Genomic DNA, 20,988 nt, shown 5'->3' on the forward strand with positions numbered 1-20,988 from the left:
AGTGGGAGGAAACTGGTTAATATCTTCAGCATATTTTCTACAGTCAATATTTTCAGCATGCTAAAAATCTTGCGCATAAATATTTTAAGATGCCTTTGGCTAAATTAATCTAAAATATAGAATACAACAGAATACAAACCTAAATTTTCCATTATTTTCTGGTGTAAAATTCCTGAGGAATGGATAGCTTGAATGGCATTCTGAAAATAAAGATAGGTTGACAGGCAACGAAACATACGCCCACAGCAGCTAAATCGTCCGAGCAGTTGACAAGGGTTGTCCCATATTTATTCCATTGTAGGTAATCGGGGGCCTTTACAAGACAGTTCCATACAGATCAGATTATGATTTTTGTCATTTGAGGTTTCACAAGGCTCTACAAACTGAAACAAAGGCCTCAACTCTGGAAATAGTCTATAGAAATTGTTGAAATTTGACAGGCTTTTTCGTTTTACTAATTTAAATAATGCATATAAATTTCATACAGATCGAATGATCACTTTTGTCATTCAAACGTTCACAAGGTTCACAAAGTAAAACAAGGGCCATAACTCTAAGACATTATTGACGGAAATTTCTGAAATTCAATAGACCTCTGTTTCACAAATTTAAATGATGTATATAAATTTCATACATATAGGTGACTGGTGATAGCAAAATGAGTCTAAGTCGCAGAAGTAGATTTCTAATTATACGCTAATTTGTGTCTGAGTGCAAAAATTTTCAAAATTTGGTTTTGACCATTTTCGAATACTTTATCATGTTAAAATTCAGCCCGTCACACTTTACTAGCAGGAAAATGTAGATAAAGGGTAGAAATGGAGCAATTAGTAAATAGTAGTTTACTCCAAGTAGGTCAGCTTACTTGAAACAAAGCCATAATTGACCAATTTCGCTTGAAAATGTAGCCATTTTGCCGTAGGAAGCCCCGCACGTAACCTATACCAAAACAACCGGCGAGATCCCCTCTTTCTATTTATAGTACTCATTATAATATTCAACACACTACTCAGCCAATAGCGGCGTTCAAACAAATAAACAAACCAGCCTTGTTGTTATGTGACGTCGTGGAGGTTGTAACCTGGTAATGTCAATGACGTCGCGACCAGCACTCACGCTGTCGATCGCCATTTACGCCAATTGCGATAAAAATATAATTTTGGCGATAAAATATTAAATCTGGCGGAATTTTGGGCGATAACTTTTTCCTGTACGGCGATTCTTTTTTAACCGTGACGATAAAATTTTCTTGCCACAAAGCTTTGATTTCCACGCCGTACACACGTTACAGTCTATTGCGCTTGGCTGAGTCAGTTATCAATCAATTAGGTACCAATCCATTGTCTATTGATCAATCTCGGATTAGTGTTGATTAGTATTTACAGTAAGAGTAGTAATAAGCTAATTAAGAGACAAAAGATTTAATTATTTGTCTCCAAATACGAATCGGTGGCTATTTTTAACGGTTTTTATATATTCAAAATGGCGGACAATAGAATAATACTCGTTCGATTTGTTTGGGATTATTGGATTATGACGTCTGTTTTATCTTTTTCTTACTCCTGTTGCCCGTATAGTTAATAAATGAAGCCAGATTTGCTGTTACAGTTTATGTGGAAGTGGACGTTAAACTCCAGAGACGATCGAAAGTCAGTTATCATCAAATCGCATGCCATGGGTCGAAAGCGAAAAATTGAATGTTGAAGCGATATCAACTTCTACAATAGGCCTGCATGTACTAGGCTACCTCAAAATAGAACCAGCTGCTGCCAGGCAGGATACGCCCACATTTTCGAGAGATGGATAGAGAACAAGCTAACATGAAAGTGATTTTTCCTACAATCAAGGGCCATAATTCAGGAAATTACAATTCGATATGCGCATATATCGAAAGGAACTATTTGAGAACGAACGGCGGCCATTTTGTCTGTCAATTTTGGGGCGATTTTCACAAAATTCAAACTCAACTGTCCTTAGGGTGGAACGGTAATATAATAATACGGTTTTTTAAATCGGATAAAAATTATGACCTCTAATGAATGGGTCCACAAGCTAAAAACATGATTACAATTAGATATGCGCATATATCGAAAGGAACTGAGAGCTTTGTGTTATAAACTTACATTTCAAGTTTCAACAAAATTGGATAAAAATTGTGACCTCTATAAGGTCCACAACCTTGATATACCATATTTTTACGCTATTTGAGATTGAACGACGGCCATTTTGTCTGTCAATTTTGGGCCGTTTTTCATGAAATTCAAACTCAGTCGTCCTTAGGGTGTAACGGTGATATAATAATACGTTTTTTTAAATCGGATAAAAATTATGACCTCTATAGGGTCCACAAGCTAAAAACGCGATTTTTCGTACAATCAGGGGCCATAATTCAGGAAATTACGGTCCGATATGCGCGAATATCGAAAGGAACCGAGATCTTTGGGTTATAGGCTTACATTTCAAGTTTCAACAAAATCGGATAAAAATTGTGACCTCTATAGGGTCCACAACCTTGATATACCATTTTCTTACGCTATTTGAGAACGAACGGCTGCCATTTTGTCTGTCAATTTTGGGCTGATTTTCACGAAATTCGAATTCAGTCGTCCCTAGGGTGTAACGGTGATATAATAATACGTTTTTTTAAATCGGGTAAAAATTATGACTTCTATAGGGTCCACAAGCTAAAAACGTGATTTTTCGTACAATCAGGGGTCATAATTCAGGAAGTTACAGTCCGATATGCACGAATATCGAAAGGAACCGGGTCTTTGGGTTATAAACTTACATTTCAAGTTTCAACAAAATCGGATAAAAATTGTGACCCCTATAGGGTCCACAACCTTGATATACCATATTCTTACGCTATTTGGGAACGAATGGCGGCCATTTTGTCTGTCAATTTTGTCGAAAAACATAAAGGGCAATTATTGACAGGTTTGATAAAGAACTGACTATAATAGTTAAAAAAGAAATAGATAACGTACATAGAATATAGAATAAATTTCAAATTGCTCCACTCTGAACCGAGATATTAGCTTTTGAATTTTAGGCCTAAAGGAAGAGTTAACTCTTGCATAATGTATGTTTAAGTGCATTTAAAAAAGGTAGATCTTTTAAGAATGAATGGGAATTTTCAAATCCTTGTGATATCACAATTCCTGTGGCAACTACAGGCTGTTTAGTTGACAAAATATTATAAAAAAAACAAAACAAATATTCATTAAAAACAAATGCACTGTGTAATTTAATGTTACTAAAAATGGTTACCCCAGATGTTGAAAAAGCTTTCAAAAAATGGGCTTCTGCAAAGCAGTGAAGCATTTTGTAAACTGATATAATATGTATAAAAATTACACAAAAAATCTAATAGATATTTATTCTTTTTTGGTGGAAAAAATATATGGCTATTAAATTAAAATAAAAAATTGGCGGAAAAAAATTAAACCCAGAGTGAGCACTGGCCGCGACATGTGATTGGATGAACTCAACCAAGATGACGGCCGCCTTTCGAGTTTTCGGCAATAGACATAAAATCATAAAGTTATGAACCAGCGGCTGCCAGGTAGGATATGCCCACATTTTCGAGAGATGGATAGAAAACAAGCTAAAACGAAAGTGATTTTTCCTACAATCAAGGGCCATAATTCAGGAAATTACAATTCGATATACACAAATATCGAAAGGAACCGAGATCTTTGGGTTATAAACTTACATTTCAAGTTTCAACAAAATTGGATAAAAATTGTGACCTCTATAGGGTCCACAACCTTGATATACCATATTTTTATGCAATTTGAGAACGAGGGGCGGCCATTTTGTCTGTCAGTTTTGGGCCAATTTTCACGAAATTCAAACTCAGTCGTCCTTAGGGTGTAACGGTGATATAATAATACGTTTTTTTAAATCGGATAAAAATTATGACCTCTATAACGTCCACAAGCTAAAAACGTGATTTTTCGAACAATCAGGGGCCATAATTCAGGAAGTTACGGTCCGATATGCTCGAATATCGAAAGGAACTGAGATCTTTGGGCTATAAACTTACATTTCAAGTTTCAACAAAATCGGATAGAAATTGTGACCTCTATAGGGTCCACAACCTTGATATACCATATTTTTATGCAATTTGAGAACGAGGGGCGGCCATTTTGTCTGTCAGTTTTGGGCCGATTTTCACGAAATTCGAACTCAGTCGACCTTAGGGTGTAACGGTGATATAATAATACGTTTTTTTAAATCGGATAAAAATTATGACCTCTATAGCGTCCACAAGCTAAAAATGTGATTTTTCGAACAATCAGGGGCCATAATTCAGGAAGTTACGGTCCGATATGCGCGAATATCGAAAGGAACTGAGATCTTTGGGCTATAAACTTACATTTCAAGTTTCAACAAAATTAGATAGAAATTGTGACCTCTATAGGGTCCACAACCTTGATATACCATATTTTTAAGCTATTTGAGAACGAAGGGCAGCCATTTTGTCTGTCAGTTTTGGGCCGATTTTCATGAAATTCGAACTCAGTTGTCCGTAGGGTGTAACGGTGATATAATAATACGTTTTTTTAAATCGGATAAAAATTATGACCTCTATAGCGTCCACAAGCTAAAAACGTGATTTTTCGAACAATCAGGGGCCATAATTCAGGAAGTTACGGTCCGATATGCGCGAATATCGAAAGGAACTGAGATCTTTGGGCTATAAACTTACATTTCAAGTTTCAACAAAATTGGATAGAAATTGTGACCTCTATAGGTTCCACAACCTTGATATACCATATTTTTAAGCTATTTGAGAACGAAGGGCAGCCATTTTGTCTGTCAGTTTTGGGCCGATTTTCATGAAATTCGAACTCAGTCGTCCGTAGGGTGTAACGGTGATATAATAATACGTTTTTTTAAATCGGATAAAAATTATGACCTCTATAGGGTCCACAAGCTAAAAACGCAATCAGAGGCCATAATTCAGGAAGTTACGTTCCGATATGCACGAATATCGAAAGGAACCAAGATCTTTGGGTTATAAGCATACATTTCAAGTTTAAATCAAATCGGATAAAAAATTGTGACCTCTACAGTGTTCACAAGCTCAAAACGTGATTTTTCGTACAATCAGGGGCCATAATCCATGAAGTTACGGTCCGATACATGCCAATATCGAGAGGAACCGAGATCTTGGGGTGATAAACCTATATTTATTGAAATCGGATAAAAATTGTGACCTGTAGACTGTTCACAAACAATCTCGTTTTGGATTATTTTTGTGACAACGTTAAATAGGAACATTCCCGAAAGCATGATTTTATTGAAATTACGTGTGTTATGTTGAAATCTAATGTTCTTAACAATTGTGTCAAGTTTAGTGGCAGTTTGGCATTTTTAATGGTGAGTTTGTCATGAATAACAGAAATTTTTAACATAATCTTTAAACAAAGTTTTCTCGAAATAGGCCTTTCTGGACTCCCGGACTTTGAACTTGAATATCTCCACGATGGAGTAAGGTAGAACAATGATTTTGGTATCATTAGACAGCTTATGACATTCCCTTTAAGATGACGTATGTAAGTTATTTCTGAATTTTTGGTCATTAAGACTCATTTTGCTGTCACCAGGATGATAACTTTCATCAATCGAGCATTAACAAGGTTGAACAAAGTGAATTTCATACATATCGGATGATAACTTTTATCAATCGAGCATTAACAAGGAAGAACAAAGTGAAACGAGGGCCATAAATTTAAAAGTAATTATTGTAAATTGCAGAATTTCAATAGGCTTAATGCTTTCACTAATTTAAATGATGCATATCAATTTCAAACAGATTGGATGATAACTGTTGTCATTAGAGCATTAACAAGGAAGAACAAAGTGAAACGAGGGCCATAAATTTAAAAGTAATTATTGTAAATTGCAGAAATTCAATAGGCTTCATGCTTTCACTAATTTAAATAATGCATATAAATTTCACAAAGATCAGATGATAACTTTCGGCGTTAGAGCGTTCACAAGGTTCAATAAGTAAAACGAACCATAATTGACCTTTCCGTCGACTCCGTCCACAATAAGGCTTTGACCAATCAGCTCCAATTACAGTTTCCCGCGAAATGACGTTGCGTTACCACGCTTCATCACATTAGACAAAACTACGTGAATTTTGACATTTTGTCGCGTGGTGAAATGTCATGTGCATTCCCTTCCCGAAACAATTAAAAAAAAATATGGGATGTGTCTTTTAGGCCTAATGGATAAGACTGTTGTTGAAGTCACTCCCAGTTAAATGTAAACATCAATTCTAACAGGTCAAGTGTGATCCAAGGTAATTAATTAAATTAGGTTTTTTGGGGCCAAATAACATTTAATTTTATGTAAACTATTCCAAGGGTAATAAAATTGTTTTCATTTAGCCAAACAACAATAAAATATTATGTAATCTACGCCTTTATCGTATATAACACATCGTCTGCTAACATTGTAGTACCATGGGTCTTTATGTCAGACGTGGAGAGCAGGGGAACCAAATCCGGTCGCCACATCCTACGTATGACCCATGCATCTTTTCTTATCTTAGTAGCCTTGTGATCGTCTAGTATTTTCACTTGTTGTCTTTGGTTCCCCTTCACGTTGTGTATTTACTTCTTCTTATCTATCTCAGTTAAGACGTTTGTCTTACCAGGAATAACAATGCAACAGTTCGTTTTTACATTTTATATATCATATAGCTGCTTACATATGGTACAATGCATAATAGAATAAAGTCATTCTCTCAAACCTCATCCAGCCAGACTCGCTTGGAGAGTCTGCTGATAGAAGTTGCTACATCTTTTCCCTTCCAGAATCTGTCTGCTGTCTGACGAATTCTCACAAGTATGATAGTTTTGTAGCTTTGGGTTTTGGACCTTCAATTATCTAATTGGTCAAATATGATGTAAATAAGTATAGAGATTGAATTGACTAAACAAGCCAAATGATGCAATCGTAAATTTCATATCACGTGTAATACATATTCCCACAGAACCAGCTAATGTTTACCAAATTATAACTCTTTTTATGTAACCATCTGTCACTCATTCGCTAACTTGATTTAAGTACAAATATGTAAATCTAATAATTTGCCAAAGATATTAATTAATACAATATAATGCCATAATTTTTCTCTATTCCTTGTCTATAAATTTGAAAACAATGTCGCAATGACAACATACCTGCCAACTGTCACGCATTTAGCGTGAGAATCACGCATTTTTAATCAATATCACGCTCTCACGAGCACATAGTGAAATCTCACGCATTTTCAAAACTATAGTATAAAAATAAAATAAAAAGGATTTCCTTGTACAAGTTACATTCGGATGCACATTGACCAGATGCAATTAGTCAAACGCGATGTATTCCAAATGTCGAGTCGCTCTTTTCCGGTTTGTTTTAAGTACGACACCACTGATTGGCTGGATAAGATAGATCAGCCAATGAAATTATTTGTTTCATTACCATTGTTCAGAAACTGGAATATCCTTCCCGCGCGTTTCAGTGAGAGAAAAACCTGCAAGATCAGTGACACTGACAACGATTCAGATTGTAAGCCTTCTCAAGTCAAAAAAACCAAATTTACTGGTGCAGCTAAGTACGATACGAAGTTTAATTCCGCCTGGACAAACAAGTTTCCTTGTATTGTTGCCGATCAATCAAACAACAAACACTATTTTCGGTGTTCGGTTTGTGATCGTAGTATCAGCTGTAAACATCAAGGCCTACAGGATGTTGAGCGACATGTCATGGGAAAATCATACAAGGAACTAGAAAAAATCAAGTCTTCTTCGAGATCGATTCTATCGGCATTTTCAACACAGAACAACATCAGCGACAAGGTACGTAAGTCAAAGAAGCAAAAAATAAAATTCAATATAATTTAATGTAAATAAATAAGTAAGAATTTGGAACATTTTGAATTCATAATTCAAATTGCATATTAAATCATGCATAGTCCTGTAAATCTAAAATAAGTAAAAGTGCAAAACAAAATAATAAAAAAATTGAAAGCATGTTCACACTTTTAACCAGTTTTATTTATTTTTATAACTAAAAGCATGACAAATTTTCCTTTTTTTCAGAAGGCATGTGTATTGATGTTCATGAGTTGTTTGGTATGTTTGTTTTAATCTTAATTAAATTTGATCACTTTTTCCGGATCTTTTTTTTTTATCTGGTTTTTGTAACTTAGAATGTTTTTATAGCATATCAAAAATAATTAACTGTATTTATTTTAGGTAACTCGTGCTGAAGTGAAGATTGCACATCTCGTAGCTCAACTGACCATCTCAGCCCTATGTTTGCCGACATTTTTCCAGATTCTCAGATTGCCAAGAACTATGCATCTGCTCGGACCAAGACAACCTGTATCCTGAATGGTGCCATTGCACCTCACTTTCGATGTATTAGATGTGGTTGCATTGTTTATGACCACTTGTGTTCTGACATTAATATTAAAAGTTATTATCTACACGTCTTAAATCAGTCAACTGTCATATTTTATTTTCTCAAACATTTTCTAAATACTTATTATATCTCTTTAATCTTTTAAGACCAATGTTTAGTAATTCAAAGTTATAGAGACCATCTGGCATAGGGGTTCTCCATAATAATTTCAATGTTCCAATTCTATTCAAGTCTTTATCATTTACTTAATTCATGTTAAAGTGTTCTATTTGTCTAGATGATATTTAGTTTTAAAGGGATTCTCTATTCTTACTGATTCACTTTATTATACTTTCAGCAATGCTTGTTGACCAGATGAAGACTCATCCATACTCGCTGGCTGTGGATGGATTCAATGACACAGGCTTTGAGAAGATGAACCCTCTCACTGTCAGGATATATGTGAACACCAGCATGGATATGTGCTGCACGTCTGGCAGAGGATCAGCCACAGCTGAAGGGATTTTTTAGCAAAATTAAGGAAAAAATTGACCTGCATGACATTCCTTGGGAGAATTGTGTTGCCTTTGGTGTTGACAACACCAGTGTAAACTTAGGCAAAAGAAATAGCATAAAGACTAGGGTAACACAGAAGACTGAATCGTGCTACTTCGTTGGATGTCCCTGCCACTTAGTGCAGGGCATCAGATGCATTTCAAAGTGAAGTTGGCTTTGATGTTGAAGACTTTTGTGTGGATATCTACTATTGGTTCGATAAGTCTACAAAGAGGAAGTCAATTTTAGCTGAGTTTTGTAACTTTTGTGACACCGAATACAAGCAAGTTATAAAACATGTCAACACAAGATGGCTTAGTCTTGAGCGGGCTGTTGATAGGAATCTTGATCTATTTGAAGGGACAAAGAGCTACTTTAAATCTACTAAGGAGAGTCAAGCAAGATTCAAGCGTTTGCGTAACATATTTCAAGATCAAATGACAGAGGTGTATCTTCTGTTTTACCAGTCTGTGCTGCCAGTCTTCACAACATTCAATAAGTTTTTGCAAAGAGAGGACCCATGTATTCATGCTGTTTATCCCCAGATGACATCATTTCTAAAAAAGCTGCTAGGGAAATTTGTAAGAATAGATGTCATCAAAATGAATCTATCTGTTCTGCCTGATGTCGGCTTCCTTCCCATCGACAATCAGTTAGAAGATGAGAATGTCTTCATTGGATGCCAGACTCGGGAGACACTTTCTAAGTTGGAGGACGAAGGAGACATCTCCCCTCATCAGAGGAAAGCCTTCTTCAAGGGTGTAAGGGCATTTTACACCAAGGCAGCCAGTGAAGCTGTACAGAAGCTTCCCTGGCAAGATGAACATGACCTGCCTTAAAAGCATGCCCGATTTGTTAATGTGGTGGCTAGAGAAGCAGCCTCTTTTGAAGATGTTGTCTTTTTCCAGAGAAGATACAGCCATCTGTTGCCCTACACCACCCTACAAGAAAATGCTGCCCTGCAGGAAGAGTTCACAGATTATCAGCTTCTGGACGACACAGATATTCCCACCTCTGTATGGGACAAGGCTACTGTGAAAGAAGGAAGGCAGGAAGAATACATTCACATGGATGTCATCTGGGGTTTTCTTGGGCATATGGTCCATGCTGGAGGAAGATTGAGATTTGCTAAATTGTCAGCTGTAGCCAAACTTGTTTTGGTAATACCCCATTCAAATGCTGGTGAAGAGGGAGTATTCAGTATGGTCAGAAAAACAAGACCGACTTCTGAAATAGTCTATCAGTTGATGGTACTCTCATGTCGCTCCTAACTGTGAAACTGGCCAACCCAGAATCAACACCATGTCACAGGTGGGAGCCCCCGAAAGACCTAATGAAAGCAGCAAAAGGGGCAACAATGGACTACAACAGATATCATTCCAAAAATTGAACAATAATGAATTTTGTGTTTAAATGAAATGCATTAAAAATTTTAAAATGTATCTCTTTTGTGAATAATTTTATATCTATTCTCCGGTCTCCAAAAGTGTTTTAAAAGTGCTAAATCCTTTTTCGTCTGGGGGGCTCTGCCTCCCTAGGCCCCCCGCTTAGTTAAATCTCACTCATTGAAATCATTTTAGGTTGGCAGCTCTGTGACAATATTTCTACAACATCCGCCAGGTGTCAAAACACCGGGAGCAACCTGTAGAAATGGTTCCACTACTGATGTCTTCCCTCTTGCTCCGTAGATAAGAATTATCAAGGCTAAAAATGGCAGCTATGTGTACAGTAGTGTATATTACTGATACTGCCCCATCTTCTTTTATGGTATTTTACTAGTTATCTCACATTTTTCCATAACATGCCTTCAGTTCTCATACACTTCTCAGTTCCCATTCCGTATTTCAGAATTCGCCAACAAGATATGAATTTCTATGCCCACCCCTTCCAGCTTCAAGGCCCACGGTAGGCTAGGCCTAGAGAGTCAAACCGGACTGCCTGTACGCTCTTATACTATAGGCCTATTGCCACAATCAAATGACAGTGCTTGGACTAGGTGGAAATTAACCATTTTTCCTCAAATTTAGGAATGCGACCCCCACAGACAATACAGTTCTGTCGAAGAGAAACTTGTCATCAACTTGTCAAAGACAACGTGTTGTAGCCTAATTATCTGATATAGATGATGTGGTGTTTAGGGCATGCTAAAGGCCTAGGTCTAATTCTAAGATGGTTTGTCAAGATAGGCAATTTAGGCTACATGAGATATGTTTTTTCTTAACTAGTACAGGTAGTCTTAAATGTAATGCTTGAGTACTTTGTTTGTATTTCAAATGACATGTTAAATCAACTGATTTTCAGCACTTTCTGAAGCTGCCTGGACCAATAGAAAACAAGACGACTAGTCATCACCATCCGGTGTCCTTGAACTTGTTTGGAAGGCATAAGGAAAAACAACTTCTTGGAATATCAATGGGACTAGTCAGATTCATACTCTGATCATAGTAGCTCGACAAGGCAAGGTAAAGTCGCTACTCTCTGTAAGGATTGCACAACAACCTTTGCCTACCTCAATCAGCTGCTATATGTTAAACATTAAGCTTATACATCAGAAAATAAAATACTTTAATAGTTTTATGTTTGTATAAAGTTTTACAAAGATTTCCCTGAACAGATAATGAAATATGCTCTACAAATGAAATTGGGACAGAAGGAAGGTCATCAAAAAATAAAATAATAGGTTGATGAATGTAAAAGTGTTATAAAGGTATCTTGAACAGTTTCTGGGATATGCTCTAGAATAATAATTATATACCAAAAAATAATTTAAATGTGTAGTAAAAATCATCCAACAGATAATTTTTTTCCATGGCAACGCAAAAATAATTAAATCCGACAAATTTCTAATTAGCAAAAGGCACAACTACTGTAAATAGGATGATGTGTGTTCAAAGTTTCAACTAGTAAGAATATATATATTCTGAGCACAGTAGTTCAGCATGTCGGGGTTGCACCATCAGTTGCGCCCAGCGTCTAAATCTTTAGACAAATCTCATATTCCGACACATGGAATATCAATTTACAGAATTTCATACTCTGGTCACAGTAGCTCGGCAAGGCAGGGTCGCTACTCCCTGTAAGGTTTGCACAACAACCTTTGCCTACCTCAATCAGCTGAGCACTGTATGTTAAACAATAAACTTATAGGCCTACATCAGAAAATAAAATACTATAATAGGTTCATATTTGTACAAAGTTTCAAAAAAATTTCTCGAACAGATAATAAAATATGCTCCAGAAACAAAATCAGGACGGAAGGCTGGATTTCAGAAAATAAAATAATGGGTAAAATTATTTTAAAGGTATCTTGAACAGTCAAATGTGTTTCCATGGAAACACATAAAATTATCAAATCTGAGAAATTCAAAATAAGTGCCAAGAAGATATCTTGAACGGTTTATGAGATATGCTCCGGAAACAAAATTGTACACCAAAAACTAAGTCAAATTTGTTTCCATGGAAACACAAAAAATATAAATCCCAGAAATTCCTAAATAGCAAAAGGCACAACTTCTGTAATGAGTAGATGTCAGTACAAAGTTTTAAAAAGATATCTTGAACGGTTTATGAGATATGCTCCGCAAACAAAATTATACATCAAAAACTAAGTCAAATTTGTTTCCATGGAAACACAAAAAAATATAAATCCAAGAAATTCCTAAATAGCAAAAGGCACAACTACTGTAATAGGTTGATGTGAGTGCAAAGTTTCAGAAAGATATCTTGAGCGGTTTATGAAATGAAATGGGGTTTAACGTCCTACTGGATGAACTTTCTCGGCCAATGCAGGGATCGAACACCCGATCTCCAGGCTAGCGAGCCAGCGTCTCACCCACTTAGCCATGTGATCCCCGAGCGGTTTATGAAATATGCTCCGGAAACAAAATTGTACACCAAAATCTAGGTCAAATTTGTTTCCATGGAAGCACAAAAACAATAAATCCCAGAAATTCCTAAATAGCAAAAGGCACAACTACTGTAATAGGTTGATGTGAGTGCAAAGTTTCAGAAAGATATCTTGAACAGTTTATGAGATATGCTCCGCAAACAAAATTATTCACCAAAATCTAGGTCAAATTTGTTTCCATGGAAACACAAAAAAAATAAATCCCAGAAATTCCTAAATAGCAAAAGGCACAACTACTGTAATAGGTTGATGTGAGTGCAAAGTTTCAGAAAGATATCTTGAACAGTTTATGAGATATGCTCCGCAAAAAAAATTATTCACCAAAATCTAGGTCAAATTTGTTTCCATGGAAACACAAAAAATATAAATCCCAGAAATTCCTAAATAGCAAAAGGCACAACTACTGTAATAGGTTGATATGTGTGCAAAGTTTCAGAAAGATATCTTGAACGGTTTATGAGATATGCTCTGGAAACAAAATCGGACGGATGGACGGACCCCGTTTCAATATCCCTCCCTAACTTCGTTCGGCGCGGGATAATATAACACCAATTCAGAACAAAAAATCTCCTGGGTTCCTACTCCAGAACCGGTTCCAAGCTGAACACATAACGAAATTCCGGTAGAAGACTGATACGCGGGCAAATTTCTGCTAACTAGAGGCAGACCACCATTAAATTTTACCATCTTGGTACCCACAAATTGTAGTTTGAATTAACATTTTCTGACAGGTTTTGGATAATATTCATGATTTGGAGGCGGAAGGATAACAGGGTTATCAGGTTGGCTACGGTGATATGTACGGCAACTAGTTTGTGTATCTCAAAATTTTGGTGGTCAACCTCATACAAATTTTAGTGCAAGACATGACCATTTGTTCCTCTGTCTGCAGTGAAAAGCATTCAGCCCAACAAAAATTTTGGGAAAAGTTGGAGGTGGGCAAATAGGGGAGAATTAACATTGAAGTCAATGGGGAAATTAATGGTGGTTTGCCTCCAACTGACAATTTCTTCGAAGACTAAAAGTTGTTATACAAGACTGTGAGAGTATATATGACAATTTATAAAAAGAATTGACTGTCACTAGAGGGTCCACAACATTGATATACCATATTTTTATGCTATTTGAGAACGAGGGGCGGCCATTTTGTCTGTCAGTTTTGGGCCGATTTTCACGAAATTTAAACTCAACCATCCTTAGGGTGTAACAGTAATATACTGGAACGTTTTTTTAAATCTGATAAAAATTATGACCTCTATAGACAAGCTAAAAACGCTATTTTTTGTACAATCAGGGGCCATAATTCAGGAATTTATGGTCCGATATGCACGAATATCGAAAGGAACCGAGATCTTTGGGTTATAAACTTACATTTCAAGTTTCAACAAAATCGGATAAAAATTCTGACCTCTATTGGGTCCACAAGCTAAGAACGCGATTTTTCCTAAAATCAGGGGCCATAATTCAGGAAGTTACAGTCCAATGTGCGCGAATATCGAAAGGAACCGAGATCTTTAGGTTATAAACTTACATTTCAAGTTTCAACAAAATCAGATAAAAATTGTGACCTCCATAGGGTCCACAACCTTGATATAACATATTGGGTTCACAAGCTAAAAACGCGATTTTTCGTACAATCAGGAGCCACAATCCATGAAGTTACGGTCAGATACATGCCAATATCGGAAGGAACTGAGATCTTAGGGAGATAAAGTTATATTTCAAGTTTCGTTGAAATTGGATAAAAATTGTGACCTGTAGAGTGTCCACAAACAATTGTGGACGGACCGACAAGTGTGACGACAATATATGTCCACATGAAAATGTGGGCGTATAAAAAATAGAAAAAGGCCATGCATAACCATGTTTTTATTAAGTATAGAGTGAATAAAAACAAGGGAATGTACGGGTTATTTCTATTTTCCTCGTTATCTCTTATGTAGTGACATTCCATTATTTTGTTGGATTATCAGATATCCTTTCACAGCCTCGAAGGAATTATCAGTGAGCAGAAATTTGCCTGTGTATCCGTTACTACAGTCAGTTATATAGAAGGATAACTTGTGTTTTCCTATCGTAGCAATGATCCATGTTTTAACATTATATTTGGAACTTGTTTAACCAGTTCTATCACATATGTGACAATGGCTGACACCAATATTGTCACCAAATGATATGAGTAGAACTCCAATTATTTGCTGAAAAACAAATGATATGAATAGAATTTCAACTTTTTGCTGAAACACAAATGATTTGAATAGAATTTCAAGTATTTGCTGAAAACCAAACGATATGAAAAGAATTTTAAGTATTTGCGGCATGTAAGGCTGTGTTGAATTGATTCCTTGTTTCTCCTCGCCCGCGCGCTTAGGTCGAGGACCCCGAAAATCGTGCGCTTACGTTTTTAACACAAAAAAAAATATTAAAAAAATTACGTTAATAACATCTAAATAAAATTCTACCAAACATCAGAAGTCAATTCTCGTTGTTTATTCCTCGTTACGAACTAAATAAGTAAGTGCAGGGGGCCGCACTACACGCAAAACAAAAATCTACAAGATAAACCTGCGGACAAGACAGAAAATAGGCATTGCACCGAATAAACACATATCAAATCAAGTGAATGGATCCGGTTGATAATACACATGTAGGGGCCCGCATACTATGGAATAAGTTACACTGTATATGATTGGATGAATTCCGCAAAATGGCGCGTGTAGCAGTCATTTCGGCTAATGAGAAAGCATATTATAAACTGTAAGACAATCGCTAATATTCAACCGCGAACCTGAATAATCAATTTTCCATTGGCTAAAATTATAACACGTCATTATTATTCAAGTATTACCCAATCATATCTTGTGTAATAAATAACGCACGCCTTACAAAATGGTGAGCTATGCCGGGATATAGGTAAATTCGCGTACCGGTCGGCCTAATTTATTGATGTTCAAGGAAATAATAGTGGCCCCGTTCGCTCGTTTGTGGAGTTTAACGAACGAACGAACAAACGGGACCACTATTATTTCCTTGAACATCAATAAATAAATTAGGCCGACCGGTACGCGAATTTACTTATCTCGACTCGACTTTGGTGGTTATTCCCAGCACTTTCACTGGAATGTTTCCATTGTATTTTAACACAAGAATACGGAAAATTTATATCAAAATATGGTTATTTCATTTTTTAAAAAGTTAAACAAAGAAGCCACTTGTTACCAAATTTTAGTTTGTTATTAAATTTATTTAATTAAATATTATCTGTGTTTTTATTCTAACCAATAATATAACTAGATTATTTATAATATTATTAAAAATGGTACACAACCCTCAGACTATATAGGTATTATGCCAGACCACTTTGTGTTTTGAAACCCACTTTGTTGTTTACCGCACTACCGCACATGATTGCCTGAGTGGTGGCAGGAGAAACAAGGAATCAATTCAACACGGCCTAAATCCAATGGCCATATCGCGTTGAGGTAGGCTACATACAGGTCCATACACGATTATCTCCAATATTCCGGTAGAATGTCCTTTTGATAGTAATATTTTGATTCATTTCACGCCCTTGATTCATTTCACGACTTAATCATAAGTCATTTCAGAGGAGCACATTCACATTATCTGTCATTTCACAATGGCGTCTTTTACAATCCACCCACACTAGTTAAAATCTAAGCTCTCGTCTTCGTTGGATGATGCTTGCTCTATATTCAGATCATCCATCTCCTCATCGCTAACTTCAGCATCAGACGGGATCAGTGGGTATGGGATTTGTTTTCCATCAAAAAGCTCATACGGTAAACCTACACAAAATGCTTTTATCGACCTCACATTCCAAGATGGAATTGGTGGAACGACACTTGAAGTTTTGAACAAATTTGTGGCTAGAATACTCTTAACGAGTATAGGTACCAGTATGTACAAAACTACTTTCTTGCGAAAGGTAAAAGTCCGATTGAGAACTGTCAAGGGCATTGACGTTTCATTGATACCTCCACGTGAGGCAGAGGTCGCTTCTAAAATACAGAGAACCGCCTTCATAGCAAAAATGAGGTCGTCAAGCGACACGAAGGTCATAAATCAACTTCCCGACAAACGATATGGCTGGGAGTTAGTTAAAGGAAGATATGAATTTATGGTTTGATGGAAAACAAATCCCAAACTCACTGGTCCTGCTTGTTACTGTAGCCTACCTCAATGCGATATGGCTATTTGATTTACATGTAATTGCAGGGAATATGATAAGGAAAAAGAATTGATTAGCAATCATTGAATGTTTAAAAAACCAGCGGTTACCAGGCAGGATACGCCCAAATTTTCGAGAGATGAATAGAGAACAAGCTAAAAAGAAAGTGATTTTTCCTACAATCACGGGCCATAATACATGAAGTTACAATTCGATATGCGCAAATATCGAAAGGAATCGAGATTTTTGGGTTATAAACATGCATTTCAAGTTTCATCAAAATCGGATTAAAATTGTGACCTCTACATGGTCCACAACCTTGATAACCATATTTTTACACTATTCGCGTACAACAGCAGCCATTTTGTCCAACTGTTTTGGTCCAATTTTCACGAAATTTGAACTCAACCTTTATTACGGCGTAACGGTGATATATTCAAACGTTTTTTAAAATTGGATAATAACTGTGACCTCTGGAGAGACCACAAGCCAAAAACGCGATTTTTCATACAATCAGGGGTCATAATTCAGGAAGTTACAATCCGATATGAGCCAATATATCGAAAGAAACCAAGATCTTTGGGTTATAAACATGCATTTCAAGTTTCATCAAAATCAGATCAAAATAGTGACCTCTAGAGTGTCCACAAGCTAAAAACGCGATTTTTCGTACAATCAGGGGCCATAATTCAGGAAATTACGGTCCGATACATGCCAATATCGAAAGGAACCGAGATCTTAGGGAGATAAACCTATATTTCAAGTTTCGTTGAAATCGGGTAAAAATTGTGACCTGTAGAGTGTCCACAAACAAATTGTGGAAGGATGTCCGGACGGACAAACAGGGGCGACGACAATATACATCCACATGAAAATGTGGGCGTATAAAAAGTGCTAATCAAACTGAAAGTCTATTAGCAATTCCTCTTGATTGAATAGCAAAGTACATTTTCACTGTGTTGTAGTGAATGCTCTATAAGGGTCATAATATCTACCAATATATACAACTTATGTTTATGTGTGTGTGGGAATGTAAAAGTGAAGAGTTTATTACGGTTGACTGAGGCTGACCTTAAAAATATCTCTGTTTCGCCTAACGCGACCGACTAACTAAAACCACCCCCAACTTAAATTATTTTATTGCACTTTTCCGCGATCTTTTTATTTTATTTTGTGTGTCAACCTGAAATATATCACGAGAGTTATTTCCCTTTACTATGGCTACGGTTTGATTCATTACTGAAACTGGTTGATCAAGACAAAAGCGTCATTGGTGTCGCTTCTCAACAAAATGGTTGCAGACGAAAGCATGTCCATTCCCACGAAATGATTCTGCCTCAATGTCTGTGGGGCGTCGTTTTAAACATGACAACGATATTTTCAATATCCATTTTCGAGAAAAGTGAAGGTACAACCCGCACGATCGTTAAAAGCGTATTGAAGGAGTTTTGCACTTTAAGTTTGTAGCAAATCGTGTGCGACCCGTGCATCCCGAAAAATCCCGATGTCATTGATTTGTTTGCCAATAAAAAAGACGAATGTTTCCACCCGGAAAATTATCAAGCTGTCAAATTAGCTCTTAAAAGTTCGTTACTTTTTACGTCAGACCCAAAATTCATTAAACAAAATTAATGAATCTGTACAGCTAATAAGTTTTCTGTATTGATTTCTCTGACTGAAAAAAACCTGACCCTTCTCCTCGATTGTGGGTTGGGTTTGGTGAAACAAAGATATTTTTAAGGTCAGCCTGAAATAACTGTTAATTCAAGCTATGAAAATCCCAGATTGGTACTTTTAATTACAACTGTTTCACACAGTTACAATACATGTATCAGAACCACATCTCCTACTGAACAGGTCTGAGCTATTAGCTGAACTCTTTATTTCTGTGAATTGAGATTTGTTTTATTTCAAACATGGGTTTGGTTGTAAAAAAACTAAAACAATTATTTCAAATAAAATTTATTGATTTAACTTTAATAAGAAACATATGAAACATGACTGTCATGTTACTGAGCTGTTCTCTATTCATTCATCTTCGTTTACCAATTTTCTTGAACATCATCATTGGTTAAGTCTCCTATTGGTTAATAAAAACCAGCGGCTGCCAGACAGGATACGCCCACATTTTCGAGAGATGGATAGAGAACAAGCTAAAAAGAAAGTGATTTTTCCTACAATCAAGGGCCATAATTCAGGAAATTACAATTCGATATGCGCAAATATCGAAAGGAACCGAGATCTTTGTGTTATAAACTTACATTTCAAGTTTCAACAAAATCGGATAAAAATTGTGACCTCCATAGGATCCACAACCTTGATATACCATATTTTTACGCTATTTTGAGAACGAAGGGCAGCCATTCTGTCTGTCAGTTTTGGGCCGATGTTCACGAAATTCGAACTCAGCCGTCCTTATGGCCATTTTGTCTGTCAATTTTGGGCCGATTTTCACAAAATTTGAACTCAGAAATCCTTAGGGTGTAACGGTGATATAATAATACGTTTTTTTAAATCGGATAAAAATTATGACCTCTATAGGGTTCACAAGCTAAAAACGTGATTTTTCATACAATCAGGGGCCATAATTCAGGAAGTTACGGTACGATATGCACGAATATCATTAGGAACCGAGATCTTTGGGTTATAAACTTACATTTCAAGTTTCAACAAAAACGGATAAAAATTGTGACCTCTATAGGGTCCACAACCTTGATATACCATATTTTTACGCTATTTGAGGACGAACGGCAGCCATTTTGTTTGTCAATTTTGGGCCGATTTTCACGAAATTCGAACTCAGTCGTCCTTAGGGTGTAACGGTGATATGATAATACGGTTTTTAAAATCAGATAAAAATTATGACTTCTATAGGGTCCACAAGGTAAAAACACGATTTTTCCATACAATCAGGGGCCATAATTCAGGAAGTTATGGTCTGATATGCGCGAATATCAAAAGGAACTGAAATCTTTGGGTTATAAACTTACATTTCAAGTTTCAACAGAATCGGATAAAAATTGTGACCTCTATAGGGTCCACAACCTTGATATACCATATTCTTACGCTATTTGAGAACGGATGGCGGCCATTTTGTCTGTCAATTTTGGGCCGATTTTCACGAAATTCGAACTCACTCGTCCTTAGGGTGTAACGGTGATATAATGATACAGGTTTTTAAATCGGATAAAAATTATGACTTCTATAGGGTCCACAAGCTAAAAACGCGATTTTTCGTACAATCAGGGGCCATAATTCAGGAAGTTATGGTCCGATATGGCGAATATCGAAAGGAACCGAGATCTTTGGGTTATAAACTTACATTTCAAGTTTCAACAAAATCGGATAAAAATTGTGACCTCTATAGGGTCCACAAGCTAAAAACGTGATTTTTCGTACAAACAGGGGCCATAATCCATGAAGTTTCGATCCGATACATGCCAATATCGAAAGCAGCCAAGATCTTTTGGAGATAAACCTATATTTCAAGTTTCGTCAAAATCGGATAAGAATTGTGACCTCTAGAGTGTCCACAAACAAATTGTGAACGGACGTCCGGACGGACAGGGGCGACGGCATAATACGTCCACATGAAAATGTGGGCGTATAAAAATTGTGACCTCTGTAGGGTCCACAACATTGATATACCATATTTTTACGCTATTTGAGAACGAACGGCGGCCATTTTGTCTGTCAGTTTTGGTCCGATTTTCACGAAATTCGAACTCAGTCTTCCTTGGAGTGTAACAGTGATATAATAATACGCTTTTTTAAATCGGATAAAAATTATGACCTCTATAGGGTCCACAAGCTAAAAACGCGATTTTTCGTACAATCAGGGGCCATAATTCAGGAAGTTAAGGTCCGATAAAGTTTCGTTAAAATTGGATAAAAATTGTGACCTGTAGATCGAAAGGAA

The 20,988-nt window shown here is 36.4% G+C and overlaps 1 protein-coding gene across 5 annotated transcripts in view; it reads right to left on the bottom strand.

The window, feature by feature from the left end:
- LOC126808779 (5'-nucleotidase domain-containing protein 3) overlaps nucleotides 1-20,988 on the bottom strand; it is a 457,910-nt gene that overhangs the window by 335,161 nt on the left and 101,761 nt on the right. For all 5 annotated transcript variants that reach the window (XM_050533756.2, XM_050533755.2, XM_056100816.1 and 2 more), the window contains one exon: nucleotides 140-200. In XM_050533756.2, the coding sequence (XP_050389713.1) occupies nucleotides 140-200 (61 nt within the window). The remainder of the gene's footprint in view (nucleotides 1-139; nucleotides 201-20,988) is intronic.

Source organism: Patella vulgata, chromosome 1 (genome assembly GCF_932274485.2).
Source record: "Patella vulgata chromosome 1, xgPatVulg1.2, whole genome shotgun sequence".
Taxonomy (NCBI): Eukaryota; Metazoa; Mollusca; class Gastropoda; family Patellidae; genus Patella; species Patella vulgata.